Here is a 17,931-nt window from a genome sequence, read left to right on the forward strand (position 1 = left end):
TATGTGTGTGCGTGCATGTTGTGTATGTATGTTTGTCTGTACCGGGTTACAACGTAAACTGTGGGTTAGAGTAAAAATGTGTTTGAATGGGGGCTGTTGGAGGTGTTGCAGAGCCTAGGAATAACTTCAGCCAGGATGACATGATCATACTTCGTGCTAGGTAACTCTTAGTGTGGAGTTAACTCTAGTGGAGACTAGATGGGAGGAACAGGAACGTGGTTAAAGTTGGTTGCAGTAGCATAAGTGAGCGAGGGAGGCGTCCAACAGGGCAGTGGCTGGTGCACCGGGTTGGGGTTGGGGGGAAGCAGCAGGTGTATTCAGAGGTGAGACTGCTGGGATTTCCTGAGTAGGCATGTTGGTGGGGAGATGAGGATGACCCCCTGAGTGGCTGGCCCTGGCACAGGGTGTACAGAGATGCCACTTCGGTAGAAGAACTATTTATTTAAGTACACTTTTTTCGAACTTACCCCTTGGTCATCATAATTTTTTTTTCACTCTTAGGAGGAAAGATTCTTAGGTAGTCTGTTTTGAGATGTTACAAATCTGAGAGTAGGTGTTCCTCTCACTAGAGAATATCCTCACAGGGGAAGAGCCATGTGGGCTCACTGCCCCTGCCCCATCCCGGACTAGGGGCTGTTCTTTGTGTTCTGTCTCCTGGCAGGCACAATTACTATGCAAACACATGAAGCCCCCCCCCCCCGTACCTGTATCCTTCTCCCTCCAAACTACTTGCTCTGCCTTTTTTTTTTTTCAAGCCAGGAAGGATTTTTAAATGTTTAAAATCTTATCTCTGCGTGACAGGATGATAGGGTGCCCTTTACTTTCTTTTTTTATGCTTTTCTTGATTTTCTAAATTTTCTGTAATTTGTAATAAATATTCCAACTATTTATTTGAATAAAATTTTTTATTTGTACTAAAAATTTCTCTTTTCTATAATGCATATTACCTAAAACATCTTTTTTTCTGATTACAAATATATACACATTTGTTTTAAGCCATGAAAAGGAAAATAGCAGTGTAGTAAGTAGAATGGGAACACATCTAGCAATCCCACTCCCAACAGAAAATTACTGTTAAAATTTTGGAGCGTTTTTTTCTGTGTACATACTGACCCACACAATCATATGTATTTATAAAAGTAATTGCTGTTCCTCTGTGGTTCTGTTAACTTGTACTTTTTTCCATTTAGTGAATAGCATGCGGCCTTTCATGCCAGTCACGTATAAGTTATAAGTCACAACTCCAAACAGAACTCTGTGGAGCCAGGGAAGTGACTTCAATGAGCAAAGTGCATTGTCGTGACCTCGAGGTGATGGGTGGGCTTCCGGTAAACTGATGCATACACACCCCTCATCTAAAGAGGTGGCCAATACTTAGCTCTAGTTTGTTTGTTTTTTTCATGCAAGAATGCAAAAATATGGGCTTATCTTTGTTGCACATTTTGATTTTTCAAGAGAAGTTAGAGATCTGTTATTGCTTACTTGAATTTTTCCAATTTTTATACACTATGAGCCAGTCTGCTGGCAGCCCAGCCAGCACTAGTTTGCCACTTGATACAGGTGTACTATTTAGCCTTTTGTTTTCCAATATATGGCATCTTCTCCTTTCACTCGTCATTGAGGTTGATGTGTCTTTTTCTGCAATAGGGGCAGACTCCCTGTCTCAGATTTGAAACTGAACAGTAGATAAGTCTATAAAATGCCTCATCTGGTACTGTTCTCTTAGATTCTGTTTTTTTTTTTTTAAGACTTTATTTATTTGGGGGGGTGCAAGCAAGAGCAGGGGGAGGGGCACAGGGAGCCTGATGCGGGGACTCAATTCCAGGATCCTGGGATGATGACCTGAGCCAAAGGCAGACACTTAACCGACTGAGCCACCCAGGCGCCCCTGTTCTGTTAGATTCTTTAGCAGTGTTGAGAGTTTCACCCTAGAACGTATAGCCAGAGGCCGTTTATTCTTCTTTCTTAATGTAGGGGGAGGTTTCAGAGAAGCGGTAGAAATTGCAGAGGCTAAATGTAGAAGAGAGGCGTTTCCCTCAGGAGGTGGGATGGTTCGTACCACCTGTTTGGGGAGGTGGTGGCGGGGCAGTGGACCCCGTCCCTGGGCCTGAGGGTGGTTTCATCTAGTCCACCTGGGGCGTCTTGCAGAAAGGGTCTGGTTCCTATTCTGACACATAGTGTAAAGGACTGCATTAACCCCAACAGACTGTGGAGTTGACTCATTTCTTGTTGCTCGATGGGGCTGGCACCGACAGGTTCTTCCCTTTTCAGATTACTTCATGAGTGGGAGGGGGACAAACGAGGAAGAGGCACTACCCAGTGCTTCATTCCTAACCGTTTACTTCCCCAAGCCTCCGTTTCCCCCTGTGAGACAGGATCGCAGATGATGCTGACCATAGGGTTGTTGGGAGGATTGCATTTTAAACGAGACGACCATGTGACAGAAACTAGCGCAGGGCTCCCTAATGTTGGTTCTCTTTATTATTTTTTAATGCAAAATTCTTCTTAACGTGTCTCATACAAATGACCTTCAAGAACACAGGCTCTTCTGGTTGGGGACTGCGTGTATCCACGTATGTGTGGTGGCAGCAAAAAGTAGAGCTTGTCACTTGGGGCATTAACATGCTTTAAGCAGAAACTGATTTTTTTGTTTTGTTTTGTTTATAGTTTTTGACGTGTTTCTGTTTTGGTCTGACTAGGAGGAGCCTGATCTGGTTAGTGCAATTTATGGCCGAGGGATAGCCTATGGAAAGAAGGGACTACATGTGAGTATGGAATAGCTCCGCTTGCCCTAGTGCCTACATGACCTGACCCGGACCAGGGCTCCGACAGAACCACTCCCTGTTCATTGAGCTCTGATGGACATGCGGTGGTGTCACGCCAGTTCCCAGATGAGAAAATGGCAGGAGAGAATGTACTCAATATCACATGTCTAGGAAGGGTAGGGTGGGACTGGGAATCTCTGGCCAGGGCTTCTGGAAGTTAGTCTCGCCACACCTTCTACTCCAAGAGGACAGCCTTTGCCAGCCTAAACTTTATTTGGTGATGAGCTAGACATAGACCAAGGAAAGCATGAAACCTTGACTGAATTCCTAAGAAATATTCATTGGTAAAAGTGAAGTCTAGGTATCCACAGGGCAGTAAGACTTAGAATTTTAGTTTTTTTCACAACTTTTAAAGGTTGAATAAAATAACAAAAGGGTTTTTTTTTTTGTAAAATTTATTTTTATTTGTTATCATATATTATACTTTCCCCAGATAAGTATATTGTTGTAGTCCCCTTATTTCTCTGGGGAATGTAGAGAGAAGGTTATAATAGATCTATTTTATTTTTTAAAAGATTTTATTTATTTACCTGAGAGAGAGCACAAATGGGTAGAGGGGCAGAGGGGGAAGCAGACTCCCCATTGAGCAGGGAACCCGATGCTGGGCTTGATCCCGGGACCTTGGGTTCATGACTTGAGCTGAAGGCAGACACTCAACTGACTGAGCCACCCAGGTCCCCCAGTATAATAAATATATTTTAACTCAATAAAGGCACCGTGGTATAAAAATGAAGATTTTCCTGAGATTATATAGTAAATAATGAAGTAGCTTAAGATTCAGATTTCCATATTGTCAGTCTAGAACATTATACGTGAACTTTTCTGTTGTCTTATTGTATATTAGAAATATTCAAATAAAATGATGATTGAGGGAGAAAGATCACTTTTGTGTCTTTGCCATTTTAAAAAATTGTACTATTCGGGTGCTGTCCTATTGGAGAAATTTTATATACTATTTGTATACTTCTAAGACAGAGGACTGAGAATGAGCTCAGATTTGGGGATGACAGAGGTGTTAGGAAAAAAACAGTGTTACGTGAGAGCATCAGTAAATGACAGAAGTTGTCTTAGTAAAGTTCAGAGATAAGCTTCTTCCTAATTCTCATCTCTAATTTTATATCTCAAAATGAAATTTGCTTATATCTTTAATGTGTTTTTAATGTAAAAGTAACATGCTCATATTTTTAATATAAGAATAACCTGCAAATTTTAAAGAGAACTTACTTAGATTTGCTAAGGTGTAGGTGTGTGGGCTTAGGGATTTCGATTGACACTGACTCGGCCCCTTGCTGTCCCCACATTGCCACTGGTCAGCATCATTCTGCATGCTGGTGTCCATCCACATCCTCATCCCTTGAAATTCTTTGATTTAATATTTAAATAGGTTAAATTTAGAAAATGTCCTACCATGGAACTGGTCATATGTAGCCAGGTCTAATGGGCTGTTGATGGGCAGGTAGACTTGAGTGAATTAAATAATTATAATATAACTTATTTAAACCAGAAGATCTTTTGTACAGACACGAAGTTCATATTTATTTCTCAATACATAGTTATATCATTACTAAATTTATTAGTTTTTTCAGAAGAACTATTCAACCTGGTTTTGTGTAACAGTGTATCTTATACTGAGCTAATGCCTTTTCAAGGACATTAAGAATGCTGAGCTTGCTCTGTTCGAACTGAGCCGAGTAATTACCTTGGAACCAGATCGTCCAGAGGTATTTGAACAGCGAGCAGAAGTGAGTGTGGTTTTCTTTTTCCCTCTGTCATTATTGGACTGGTTGAATCTGAGATTTTTTTCCCCCTATTATCTTACTACTTGTAAATTTTAAAGCTCCCTGATACCTACTGCGTTTTCCTTTGTAGGTACTGAATGCCTTTAAACATGGTTGAAATTACTAGAAAACTATGGGCTGAGTGATACTCCCGATTTAACAGTTAATAGTAATATTTAGTGTAAAAATATGTGGTTATGACATGTACCACTGTCAGTGTTCATTGAAAAGTATATCACATATGTTTATTATAAATATATATGACATACTTGAGCAAAACTCTATGACATGATCAAAATGAAATTTATAACCATTAGAAGTGTGTGCATAGTGTGTGCGTGCACATGTGCGCGTGTGTGCGTGTGTGTGTGTACACTTATATGGAATTCTTGTGAGATGTACTTATCTACATAGAGACGTAGATCAAGTGAGGGTGACCGCAACCAGTTCTTGCAGGAACTTAGGACTTGAGGTGGAAACAGAGGTAACGTGGTGAAAATACCAGGTAGTACTTGTGACAGGAGACACTCGGAGGAGGTGCTTCTTTAGGCACAGAAAGGCGTGCCTGGGGACTCTGGGGGAGGCTGGCAGGGGCAGGTGTGGGAGTGTCTGCGGAGGCCTCGCAGAACAGGTGCCGCTAGAGCCAGTCAGAGCCCGCGGCTTGGGGGACGAGGTGGAGAATGGTGTGCGGAGACGCATTCCTTTTAATGTTTTTAAATGAAACGTGTTCATTTTACCGTTTGTGTAATATAATAATAAACTATCCAGATTTCATTTTACTGTTCATTCAACTGTATTAAATGCTTTCGAATTTGTTAATATAATCAATCTGGAGAAAACTTAACTTTTAATCATCTGACATAATGGGATTTCATAGTTCAACTAAAGGAAAATGACTTTTTCCCCCCTTTTGGGGGGAAGAAAACTCAGAAGTAAAGAAAACATTAAACGTGTTAGTAATTTAAAAACCATGTTTGTCATGTTTGTATTCTCAAAATGATAGTCTCTATAGTTCAGCTTCTTAAAGTGAATTTTATGTTTTATTGGCAATTTGGGTTTCTGAATAAAAATCTTTCTCAATTAATAATATAATTCATTATCGCTTGTCTATTTTGGATTACAACCATAAGGGTTAAGTGATTGTAATTTGTTTGTTACTGCACGAGAACCTTGTTGGTGTTTATGGTGAGCATTTGGTGGCCAGTTTGGTGATATCTGCTCAGGGGAGGGGGTGCTGATGCTTTTTCCCTCCATTACTCTGATGTTATGTTAAAATGTTATGTTAAAGCAAAAACTTAAGTGTACATAGAAAGAAGACTTACTTAGCAGCTTTAGAAGATTTGTGTATCTAATAAAAAGCTAGTTGTGTACTCAAAAATGATATCGGTAATCCAAAAAGTAATTTTCAATGATCTTAAATATATATAGTAATATTCCCCTTTTCTGGCATTATTGGGCAGTAATATCAATACAAAGTGATTTTTCCAGCTTATTATAGCCTATCATTTATTTATGTTAGAAATTATTTAATGAGATATTTTTCTCTTTCATACTTGCTGTAATAGTCTATATTTAATGAACATAATTTAATCTTTTTTAGTTACTCAGGTCATTATTATGCATGTTGATTATTGTGCTGGGGTATGATAATTCAATTATGTACCTAGGGGTTAATAAACTAGGTAGGGATGTTCTTCCTTCCAAAATATAACCCCAGACCGCTATGCTTTTTGAATTCTCAAGTGTATATTCCTTAATTCATTTCTTTCCTTTTTCTGAACCGTCATTCTTGCCACTGGTGATGTGCCCGCCCGAATCCTCTCTCTTTTGCTGTTGTTAAGTTCCTGCAGAGTAGGAAACCACATAGTAGAACCTAATGGAAATGACCTATATCATGAGAACAAAATTAACCCTAATTTCAGGACATTGGCTCAGGGTGAAATGCTTGAGCTTGATTGCATGCGTACTGATACCCATTTTGGATTTCCTTATGTCTTTTTGGTGTACTTTTGCATTCTGAACTCTCTTCTGTGTTGTTATTGTCACCTGCATAAGCTCATTTGCTGGATCGCGAGGGCTTCCCAAACAAGCTTGCAGGCATATGTTCTTCTGCTCTGTAGATCGTGACCGATGAGCTGAGAGTTAACGCGAAGGGGCTCACGAGACACCTGGAATCTTAGACATTGTCAGCCAGCACTTACTACCACAGAGGACATAGCTAAAGGCCATGGAGGACTCTAATCTGTGTCCAACAATTTCTCTGTTTTTAATGGTTCAAAGTTATCTTTCAGATCAACTTTGAAATGCTAAATTTTGTTTTGAGAGAGGTTGAAGGAAAAAATGGTCCCATTTCAAGAAAAGCAACATCTGTTGTAACCCAGAATGTGAAACTGTGACAAAGCGATTGATGTGCTTATAGTGCGTCAGCCTCCCCCTTGGCTAGACAAAGACCGACAGTGCCCCAGCCTGTTGACTTTGAACCTTGCTATGTGGTATGTGGGGTCAGGGATCCTGTCCGCCAAGAAAGCAATCTTGTGAGTGGAGTGTGGTGAAGTGGAATTGAAAAGTCAAAAACGTTGGCAGTTTTGGGGTTGATCACTGGAAGATTTCTCCCTTAATCACATTTTTGGGTTTGTAGATTCTGTCCCCTCTGGGACGAATTAATGAAGCAGTGAATGATCTCACCAAAGCTATCCAGCTGCAGCCCTCAGCACGGCTGTACAGACACCGGGGGACCCTGTACTTCATATCGGAGGTGGGTTGGTTTTGCCTGGACACATTCCCTTTTGTGATGATAAGGAGTTCACTTTTCCGTTTACTTCGGATTTGGGTTTGATAGATTTGGGTTTGGGGCTGTATGATATTATGTTTGTGATACAAGACGGTTAAAAAAAGCACTTTCTTTAGCTGAAATTGAACCCGGTAGAAAAATGTTAAGTATCAAGAGCACATTTTCTTGCTTGAGCTGTCAGCAGTAACTAGTTCTAGACTCAGGGGACAAACGGAGAGAGAGAGAGGGAGAGAAGAGGAATTTGGTTCATTGACTATACTTCAGCTTTTTCTGCAAATGTCAGCATAGGGAAACGGTTGTGTGTGTTATCGACGTGATTATTAAACTGAAAGGCACAGTTTGAATTTCCTTGGGTATCACACTCAAGAGCCATAACCAGAACCAGCGTGGCTTCCCAGACTATAGCTTCTCTGTGTAAGTGACCCAGATCTGGCAAGTTGTCTTTTATCATCATAATGATATTTATGTTGCCACAGTTATTTTTGTGGGTTTACATAATTTTAGTAACAATTTTCTGTTGCCAAAGAAAATAGGTTTGAAACAATCTCAGCATAACACATTTTAAGGTTGGCCTATGGCATAATTACTTTACAGGTATTCAGTGTAATAAGATGCTAGTACCAGAAAATAATTTGTAAAGTTTCTCTAACAGATTATAACCTTAATACTATTTTTTACAAGTAATCTTTCTGTGGTCGAGACAGTCTATTTAAATTAAACCTTTGGGGTTTTTCCCCATCAATTTCCTAAGCAAATCAACTATTTCAACAAACAGGATGAGAATTCAGCTGATATTTATGAATATGAAATGTTCCCTTTAAAGCCAAAAAAGGCATGGAATGAATTGGGTTTTTTTTTTATCTCTACCAGTCAGAAGTAAGAAATGTCCGAATGTCTAATGAATACTGCTTTATTTTTCCCCCCGCTCTCCTTTTTGTAGGACTATGCAACAGCCCACGAAGACTTTCAGCAGTCCTTAGAACTGAACAAAAACCAGCCTATAGCTATGCTATACAAAGGTCTAACTTTCTTTCACAGAGGACTTTTGAAGGTGAAAGTGTTGTGTACTGTGTGTACAGTATCATGATTCTGCTTTTCTGTCCTGAGGGGGAGGACCTTCGTGGGGTTTTGTTTGGCGTGTTTTAAAATGACGTCTCACGTGTCCATCTAATCGGTTTATTTTAGGAAGGGTTTGGAGTCAACATACTCATTGAGCTCTACTATGTGGGAGGTACTTGGAGGAAGGTGCTGGCAGAGAAAGGATAAAGGGTTAGTGAGAGGGAGAAAGAATTCTTCACACTTGACACTGAGAAAGGATACAGTTTATAACGTTTTCTTCCACATATAATTTATCATATGGTAAACACACTAAAAAAGGTAATATGAACAAAGTGCTTTGGCAACAGAGATGAGAATGATTCACTTAAACTGCGGGGTTAGAGAAGGTTCCAGAGAACAAGTCGACCTTGTCCTGGGCCTTGCAGGTGGAGTGGATTGGGGGCAGTAAGCTACTTCAGACAGAGAGGAAAAACATGAGTGCTGGCATAGAACATTGTGATATAACCAGTTTGAGGGTTAGCAAATAGTTGGGTTTGAGCGTAAAGGAGATGAGCTGGCAGGTGTGCCGAGGGCAGGCCCTGAAATGTCTAGGGTGCTATGCTGAGCATCTTGACTTTAATTTGTAGGCCCAGAGGAGCTGCAAAATCTAGATTTGGAGGAAAGTATGTCACTGAGACCAAATCTGCCATTTAGGAAGTGGATTCTGACATACCAGTGGCTGGGAAGGGCAGAGGGACATGGGGAGACATTGGCAGCATCCCCAGCTTGGAGCTGGAGACCTGATCGGACCCCTGGGGGCTGCAGGAGCAGTTCTGGAGACAGCTTTCCGACAGACACAATGCTGCTGCCACTTGGAGACTGCTGTTAGCAGGGAAGGAGTTGAAGGAAACAGGAAAGGTGTCATCTAAGCCGACTGACATGTGGGGTGGCAATGTCACCTCCAGCCTTTCTCTGCCTCCTGCCCTTGGTCCGGCCCTGAGTGTGCCGAGGACCTATTGTGCAGCAGCCGTACCTTGGGGCAGACACCCAGATGGGAGCTCAGAGTGGAGCTCTGGTCCTCATGGTGGTGTCCTCAGTGCCCACGGCCAGCACAGGGTTGGAGCTCTAGAGCGGGACGCATCCCCGTCTGATTGAAAACGGGCTGGCCTGAGAGTCGGCCTCTGCAGGTGAAAAATACTTCATGCTGAGTAGGAGGTCAAGAGAGTCTTCCAGATACGTTGTTCTTCACCTGAGCTTTGAAAGCTGTGAAGAGTTTCCATAGCGCATGGCAGGGAAGGATGAAAGGAAAGAGCATGCATTTTATTGTGGAAAGTAGTTCCGAGCATCATGCACATACTCTTGGAGGATAGGGACAGTTCACCTTCAAAAGGGCCTGTGTTGTAAATCCTCAGCGTTATGGGCAGTGCCTGTCATGTAGGAGGCACTCAGTAAGTGCTAGTGGAGTAAATGAACTTCAAGGACAAGGCATTGGTTTTGGAGTTGGAAGACCTTGGCTTGAGCTTCCCCTCTGAATCCTGCGAACTCTACCACCGGCCAAGTGACTTAAGCTCTTCAGCCACTCCTCCATCTGTCACGTGGAGACGATTCTGCTCCCCAGCCTCTCAAAGGGGTTGTGAGGATTCAATAAAATAATGTGTGTGAAGGAGCTGTGAGCACAGATCAGGTCTCAGTTATTACAGATTTTGTTACATGTGAACATTTCATTGAGTCTCAGTTTCATGGACTCTAAAAAGATAACTGCCATCCACTAAAACCCAAACCAGAGGAAACTGAACGTTTCCTTCCTACTGTCCTTCCTGCAAGTCTGTGAAGGGTGGTTCGCATGGAGACTCTTCCCGTCTTCCCCTGGGTTCAGACCAGCAGCTGTAGGCATGGAGGGCAGGTATTTAAAATGCGCTTTGAGCAGCTGCCAGATGGGCTTTTCCAGCTTATTTTGTATCTGCCCCCTATTCCTCTCACCTTCTCTCAGTTGCCTTAAATTAAAAAATTCAAAATCACAATTTTATATTCGAAGTCTATGCCTTAAATATCTCATGGAGGAGAACAAGATTTGAAATGCAAAAAACAAAACAAAACAAAACAAAAAAAATCCAACAATCAGTACTGAGAGGTTAAAAAATATTTTTTAAAGTAAACAAATGCAAACAGAGGATTTCACCATGGACTCTAAATCCGGGTTTAGGAACGTGGACAGGGAGGGCTTTTTGTGTTACTTTGAAATGAGAATTTTTCAGAAAAAAGCTGTAACAGAGACACTAACTACACATTGGACAAGGGCTGAGAGTCAGTTTGGCTTATTACAAATCCATGTGATGAGAACCTAGACAAAGTACTTTTGTTCCACAAGCAGTAGACGCCCCTCAGTGAACCAGTCTTGCCAAAGTATTTGGTGCTTTCTCCTCTTCACTGTGCTCACAAACACAGCGTCAATGTGTGTAATAGATGGGAACTTTTTCTTTGCATTTTTATAGATCTGCTGTCCGAGGAGGTCAGAATGTGTACGTATTGTCTCATTCATCCCAACGGCATCCCCATGAAGTGTAAAAGGAGCAGAGGGTGTCCCAGTTACACAGATTGGAAAACTGAGTCAGTGGTGACATGCCTTCATCAAATTAATGAACTTAGTTTAGATATCTTTATTTCTCTTGTTACCTGTAGAGACAACATATTAAATGGACCAATGAACTGGAGCTATCTTTATATCCTAAAGCTGGTCTCTTCAGGTCAAAAGCAATTTAGAAATTAATTAAGTGGGTGGTGTGCTTATTTACTTTATGATGTAATACATTAGAAATTATTTAGGCATTATTATGTGACAAATGTCGCAACCGTCCAATCTGGTAGCTATAGCAGACATTTTGGATTTCCCTAGCAAAAACTTTTATCTGTGATGTAAGGATATTTCAAAAATTGTATATCCGTGCACATATTTTTTGATCAGCCTTCATTTTGAGAGTTCCCTGAGACCGTTCTCTTTGTTGTAATAAATGAGGGAAGCGCAAGGGATGGCCACCCACCACTAGCCAGGATGATGGTGGCGTAAAGGTGGCGATGCTCCCACTTACAGTGCGGACAAACTCACAGCCAGTTTGTGTTCTTAGAGATTGATTCGTTCAAACATAGTGTCTTTGTTCCCAGTGGCTTCAGATCTTGATTCTGCTATGTCCCCTCTTTGGCAGAATGAGGTAGAGAGCTGTGCAGTGATTAGACAGGAACCCCGAAACCAAAGACTCTTAAAAGCTGAAGAGAAATCAGACTTTGAAGAACTGTGGCGTCCCAGCATGCTGTAAGTGCAGTGGGCAGCAGATGTCTCCCGGGCATCTCCCCTAGACGTCCACAAACACCCCAGACTCACCACGCCCCGGCTGGACTCCTGACCTCCTTCCACCCCCGCCCCGCCCCACAGCTGTCCCCCCTACTTCCTGACATTGGTTCACGCTCTCACCTTCTACCCACGTTCTTCAGCTTCGAAGCTTTCTCCCCTCCCTTCTCCCTCATCCCCCGTATCCATGGCCAGCAGATTCTTCATTGGCCTTTAAGAATACCTCCTATGTTTGACCCTCCTTTTCTGTCCTCAGAGACACTGTCTCAGTTTGAGTTTCCATTATCTCTTGCCTGGACCTCTGTAGCCACCTCCTCGTTGGGCTCTGCTCTCTCCCCTGTCTAGCCCGTCTGCTCTGTTGTGGCTCGTGGCAATCATCTCTAAAGAGTTTTGTGAGGTCCTGCACCTACTCACAGCCCCCAGTCCTCACTGCTGGCAGGGTGACACCCGACTGCGGAGCGTGGCAGAGGCCCTCCCCACCACGGCCCCAGCTCCACACACCAGCTTGGTTCACATCTTTTCCTTCACCCCCACTCCCACCCATGCACCTGCACTCCTGATGTCCCGCCTTCCCCACTGCTGCTGAGCACCCTGCCACTGCACACCAGCGTTCCCCCTGTCCACGATGCCCTCTTTCCTTGCCAAACTCCTCGTTCTCCCAGAACCAGCTCAGTTGCCACTTCCTCCGTGAAGCCTCTCCTCGTGTCCCAGGCTCAGTTAGTTCTTCCTTTCTCTTTATTCCCCAAGACTTTTACTTGTATCTCTGTCGTAGCTCTTAGTTTGTATTCTAATAACCTGGTTAAGTAATTGGCTTTCTAACTAGAGTGAGTTCTTCGAGGACAGAGAGAATGACTTGTTCATCTTTGTGTCCCCTGCCCCTCACACTGCCCCTGGCACATAGTAGGCGCTCAATATATGTTTGTTGAATTAAAAATACAGTTGTAATACTCCCAAAAGATCAAGACTATGCCAGGGCCAGAAGCCTAATGAGGAGTAGTCTTCAACATTTCTGAAGTGTTAAAATTTACCCCTTCTCATCCTTCTACCAAACGGAATACATTCAGTGGGACTCCTTAAAGAGTGGTTGTCCCCTTTAGGTGGTTGTCCCCATTGTTGCTTTAGAAGAGTTTGAAAGCCAGCCCCTCTGACCCTGCTGCCCCCTACAGAGAAAGTCAAGAAGCAGGGAATGGATGATTTTTTGAAAGAATTAGGATTACGTGCCTACAAATCATTAAATATTTATTGAGTGCCTACCATGTGCAAGGCATATGACATCTTTAGTCGTTTTTGCTATGAGTTACCTAATTAGGTGTGAAATACATAGACATTTTAGTCTTTCTCATTAAAGCTATTAGAGATCATGATATTTGTAGCCACTAACTTAAGTAAGACATGTCTTTTCCTTGGGAAATATGTGAAATGTCTTCATCATTTTTTATTACAGTAAATAGTCAAGTCATAATGGAAAGTACATTGAATACAGTTTAAGACTAGGGTGTTCATTGTGAAGCAGAGTGGTGCATTTTTTTTAACAGTTTCCAGAGGATTCCACAGCAGCCATGTGCGCTGTGAGTTCCCTAAGGGCTCCTCCCTAGAGGATAGCACCTATGCCCGCTTCTCCACTGGCTGCAGACCCAGATTTTGTGGACAGAAGCTATGCCCCAAATGCCCCAACCTCAGGGTTTCTGTTTTATTTTGTTTCACTGTTTCTTTTTCCTATAGATCATGGGAATCCTTCCGATAGTCAGTCTGGGAGCCCTGTTGCTTTTTTTATGAACAATGTCACATTGGGCTTGCTTTTTTGTCTTCTTTTGTTGGTTCAGTTTAAGGGCTGCAAGTTATGATCATTTAAGATTATACTTCACACAACTAGTAAGCTGACTTTTATTCCACAAGGCCTTTATTAATTAAAGAAATGATGTTGACATGAAGGCGATATGTTAGTAATCAAAGCCCTAATGAAATAGGTAGTGAGCAGCTGTTTTCCTGTTCTGAAAGGGAGAAACTTATGGCTCTGTTATTGTTCATAACAGTGCCTTGTTTACTGTTAAACTTAAATCCTCCTGACTCATAGTTTGTCATACTGTCTACCTCTCTTTTTTTGAAGGCCTCATATTAAAAAAAAAAAAAAATCACTCTGAGACCATGTGTTATGTATTTTTTAAGCCCTTTAAGTGATTTAAGTGAAACTCGACTTTAACAGTTATGCAAATGACATAATTTTTTATATACTTCTTTCAGGAAGCTATTGAATCCTTCAAAGAAGCCTTAAAGCAGAAAGTTGATTTTATTGATGCATATAAAAGTCTGGGACAGGCCTATAGGTAAGAAAAGCAATAGCAGTCCGGGTAGGAGGGAGGCGTACAGTGGGGAGACAAGAGAGCCTCACATAGTAGTGATATTTTAAAAGAAATTGCATTTCTGAACCAAAAAAGATTGTCATTCTAAATCACATAAGCATTTATAATAAGCTTGTTGAGAGCTTCTCTGGCATATAGAAAGAACCATGTGTCAGAGAATATCATGATATCCATTATTACCTCTTTAAACGGCTTCGCTTCATATGTATTGGTCTAGAAGATGTTAGTTCTTCAAGGGTTATTGTTTCGAATAGTGGCATTATATGCTGTTGAGTCCTGGATCCTGCTGCTTTTCTAGACAATGAGTAAGGTTAATTCCCACATCACTGTGATCTTTGAAGTTTCCTAGATTAAAGGGATGGAAAATTATCTGCATTCCTATCATCAGTATGATTGATTACGATCTAGTTACGACGCATCTCTCTCAGGAGTGAGACACGTTGTGCCTGGAGCCTGGCGTCCCAACTCCATGCATTACCCTGACCAGTAGTAGAGCTACTCGGATTTTATGGTTTTCAAAAATTTTTACACGCTGACCTGAAAAGGAGATTTCAGTGGTGTGAAAGAAAGGGCTCAGGATTCAGGAGTCAAGAGATTTGGTTCTAGTTCTAGACTGCCAGTTTTATACTTGTGTGTCCTTAACTTCCCTGAGCATCGGGGTTCTCAATTGCAAGGTTCTATAAAAGTTAGCAAAGACACAGTGACAGAGATCCCCTTCAAAACTCTGTTGGCCCTCCCTCGGGAAGGATTGAATTCAAGGGCTTATTTATCTGATGGCAGTAGTTGGAGAAGCTCTCTGACACCGACTTGAAGAAAGTGTCTTTGGATTCATTTTGGGTTTAACTGATGACATTTATCCTTGCTGTCCCACAGAATTGTTGGGGACGTACATTGAAAACAGATTTGAAAGCCCCCAGAGTAATTAGTAAAGTGCTGTAGAAACGTAAGCAAGTGTTATATTATTTAAAAATATTCATTATTTACAGAAAATTTGACACATGGGACGTTTTGAAGGTGCTTTTATTATTTGTAAAAACATAATATGTAAAAGAAGGCTGGTAATAATCATTTCCATTCTGAAATGGAATTCTAAAACATACTTTTTAAAAAATTTTTAAATTATGAAATGATTTACCAGCTTTTTAGTGAAGTAACTTCTGTGACAAAAAATACAATTTTAAGCCTTTGAATTTGATTCAGAATGATGAACCCGTGTATGATCGTAACCTACATACTTCTTTTTTTTTTTTTCCCCAAGGAAGAAGCATGGTTTTATCTAAATATTAAAATTCACACACAGTTTTTTAGGGGTTGGAGTTCATGAATTGGGAAAAAGGATTTGAGTAAGCACTTGCCTTTGGAAATCAATAAATTCATTTTCCCCAAAGAATTTCAAGGCTTTGTGGCTATCCTATAATCTGGTAGAATTTAGGAAAAGTAAGTGGGATGTAGCTGAGTTTCAAAATGGTAGAATAGAGAAGGGGACATCCGCATCAAGGTGTCTGAATCACTTATGGGACTGTAATCCTGAGGCTCACTTATTCTGTGTGTTCACGGAAATGTTCTGCACTGTGCTCATAACTGTGGTTAAATACCTAGAGAACTGGGCAATTTCGAAGCTGCCACCGAGAGCTTTCAGAAGGCACTGTTGCTCAACCAAAATCACGTGCAGACCCTGCAGCTCCGGGGAATGATGCTTTATCACCACGGCAGCCTGCAGGAAGCCCTGAAGAACTTCAAGGTGGGCACCCATGAGCGAGGAGCACTCTAGCAGCTCTCGGATTGTTCTTCAATGACAGTGAGTGGGATGAATAGGGAGGAGGGCCAAGAGCAGTGTTTACACCTTAACAAAAAGAAAGAGAAAAAACCATTGCCATGTCCTGTAGACTAATTTACAGAGCATGTGTTTGGTCTCATTTAGCCTGGAGGGAAAACTTCTCTAACTCCAGACCGAAGAATAAAGCACTTGAAAGTCATCCTCGACTGTACTCATACTAACACAGCATTTTTTCCTTCCGTGCATCAGCGGTGTCTGCAGCTCGAGCCCTATAACGAGGTGTGCCAGTACATGAAGGGACTCAGCCACGTGGCCATGGGACAGTTCTATGAAGGAATAAAAGCGCAGACTAAAGTCATGCTAAATGATCCTCTCCCGGGCCAGAAGGCTAGCCCAGAGTATCTGAAAGTGAAATATCTCCGCGGTAAGTCACAAAATGGCTCAGTCATTGAATTTTAACGCTCAGAGCTGCAGAAATCATATTGCTTGTCCCTCTTATGTTTCATAGGAGACAGCTGAGTCTCGAGGACACGAGGTAGCTTGCACACAGCCCCTCCCTTGGTTAGCAACAGTACCTGCACTGGAGAGGGCTCCTGTCTTCTATTTTTTTTTAATATTTTTTATAAGATTTTATTTATTTGTCAGAGAGAGAGAGAGAACAAGCATAAGCAGGGGAAGCAGCAGGCAGAGGGAGAAGCAGACTCCCCACTGAGCAGGGAGTCTGATGTGGGATGTGGGACTCAATCCCAGGACCCTGGGATCATGACCTGAGCCGAAGGCAGACGCTTGACCTACTGAGCCACCCAGGCATGCCTGGGCTCCTGTCTTCTAAAGACTGGTCCAGTACTTTGTTTGCCACTGCCTACATTTTTTTCTTTTTAAAGTGAAAAAAATTTTACTTCAGTCAGAAAAACCTATTTTGAGCTGAAAGCGATAGTCTTCTGACTGTCGACGTGTCTCATCACATCTTGTCCAGAGACATAGGAGTCAAAGGAAAGTAACATTTTCTGAGGGTTTTACTGTTAAATGTAAACTTAGTATCTTTGCTCTGTCATTCCTTCATATCACAATTCGTGATCACATACTTTGGAGACATTCAGTTGGGATAAGGGAGAAGGCCAATCTTTAAGCTAGCTCTTTTTGGTTTGTCAGAGTCTCACCTTTTCTCTATCATACATAACAGGATTTGGGTTTGTTTTTTGTTTTTGTTTTTTGTTTTGTTTCAAATGGATTTTTTAATTGAAGTACAATTAACATTCGGTGTTATATTTGTTTCAGGCACACTATATAATGATTCAACAATTTTGTACATTCTCAGTGCTCATCATGATAATATTTTTGTTGTTGACACAGAGCACAGATGTTTACTTCCACTTCTGCTCTTTCATTTGTCATCATTAACTCTCTCATACCAGTACTGTCCAACTGTAAAAAAAATTATGAGCCCTGGAGTTGTAAATTTCTAGTAGCCACATGAGAAAAGTAAAATTAAACAGGTGGAATTAATATTTTTTTATTTTAATTTTTTTTATTATATTATGTTAGTCACCATACAGTACATCCCTGGTTTCTGATGTAAAGTTCGATGATTCATTAGTTGCGTATAACACCCAGTGCACCATGCAATACGTGCCCTCCTTACTACCCATCACCAGTCTATCCCATTCCCCCACCCCCCTCCCCTCTGAAGCCCTCAGTTTGTTTCTCATAGTCCATAGTTTCTCATGCTTCATTCCCCCTTCTGGTTACCCCCCCCTTTCTTTATCCCTTTCTTCCCCTACCAATCATCCTAGTTCTTATGTTCCATAGATGAGAGAAATCATATGATAATTGTCTTTCTCTGCTTGACTTATTTCACTTAGCATTATCTCCTCCAGTGCCGTCCATGTTGCAGCAAATGTTGAGAACTCGTTCTTTCTGATAGCTGAATAATATTCCATTGTGTATATGGACCACAAAGGTGGAATTAATCTTAATAATACATTTCATTTGATTCAGTATATATATACTATTAGTTCA

The 17,931-nt window shown here is 41.5% G+C and overlaps 1 protein-coding gene across 6 annotated transcripts in view; it reads left to right on the forward strand.

The window, feature by feature from the left end:
• Nucleotides 1-17,931, forward strand: part of TTC13 (tetratricopeptide repeat domain 13) — a 79,166-nt gene that overhangs the window by 31,309 nt on the left and 29,926 nt on the right. For 4 of the 6 annotated variants that reach the window (XR_004626124.1, XM_034662518.1, XM_034662519.1 and 1 more), the window contains exons 5-11: nt 2,700-2,765; nt 4,475-4,567; nt 7,242-7,358; nt 8,335-8,445; nt 14,017-14,099; nt 15,735-15,876; nt 16,162-16,336. Coding sequence is in view for 5 of the 6 variants with exons in the window: in XM_034662518.1 (XP_034518409.1) it covers nt 2,700-2,765; nt 4,475-4,567; nt 7,242-7,358; nt 8,335-8,445; nt 14,017-14,099; nt 15,735-15,876; nt 16,162-16,336 (787 nt within the window). In the remaining variant the exon portion in view is untranslated. The remainder of the gene's footprint in view (nt 1-2,699; nt 2,766-4,474; nt 4,568-7,241; nt 7,359-8,334; nt 8,446-14,016; nt 14,100-15,734; nt 15,877-16,161; nt 16,337-17,931) is intronic. The other 2 variants (XM_034662520.1, XM_034662521.1) reach the window with 1 other exon arrangement.

This window comes from Ailuropoda melanoleuca, chromosome 6, assembly GCF_002007445.2.
Source record: "Ailuropoda melanoleuca isolate Jingjing chromosome 6, ASM200744v2, whole genome shotgun sequence".
In the NCBI taxonomy this organism is placed as follows: domain Eukaryota; kingdom Metazoa; phylum Chordata; class Mammalia; order Carnivora; family Ursidae; genus Ailuropoda; species Ailuropoda melanoleuca.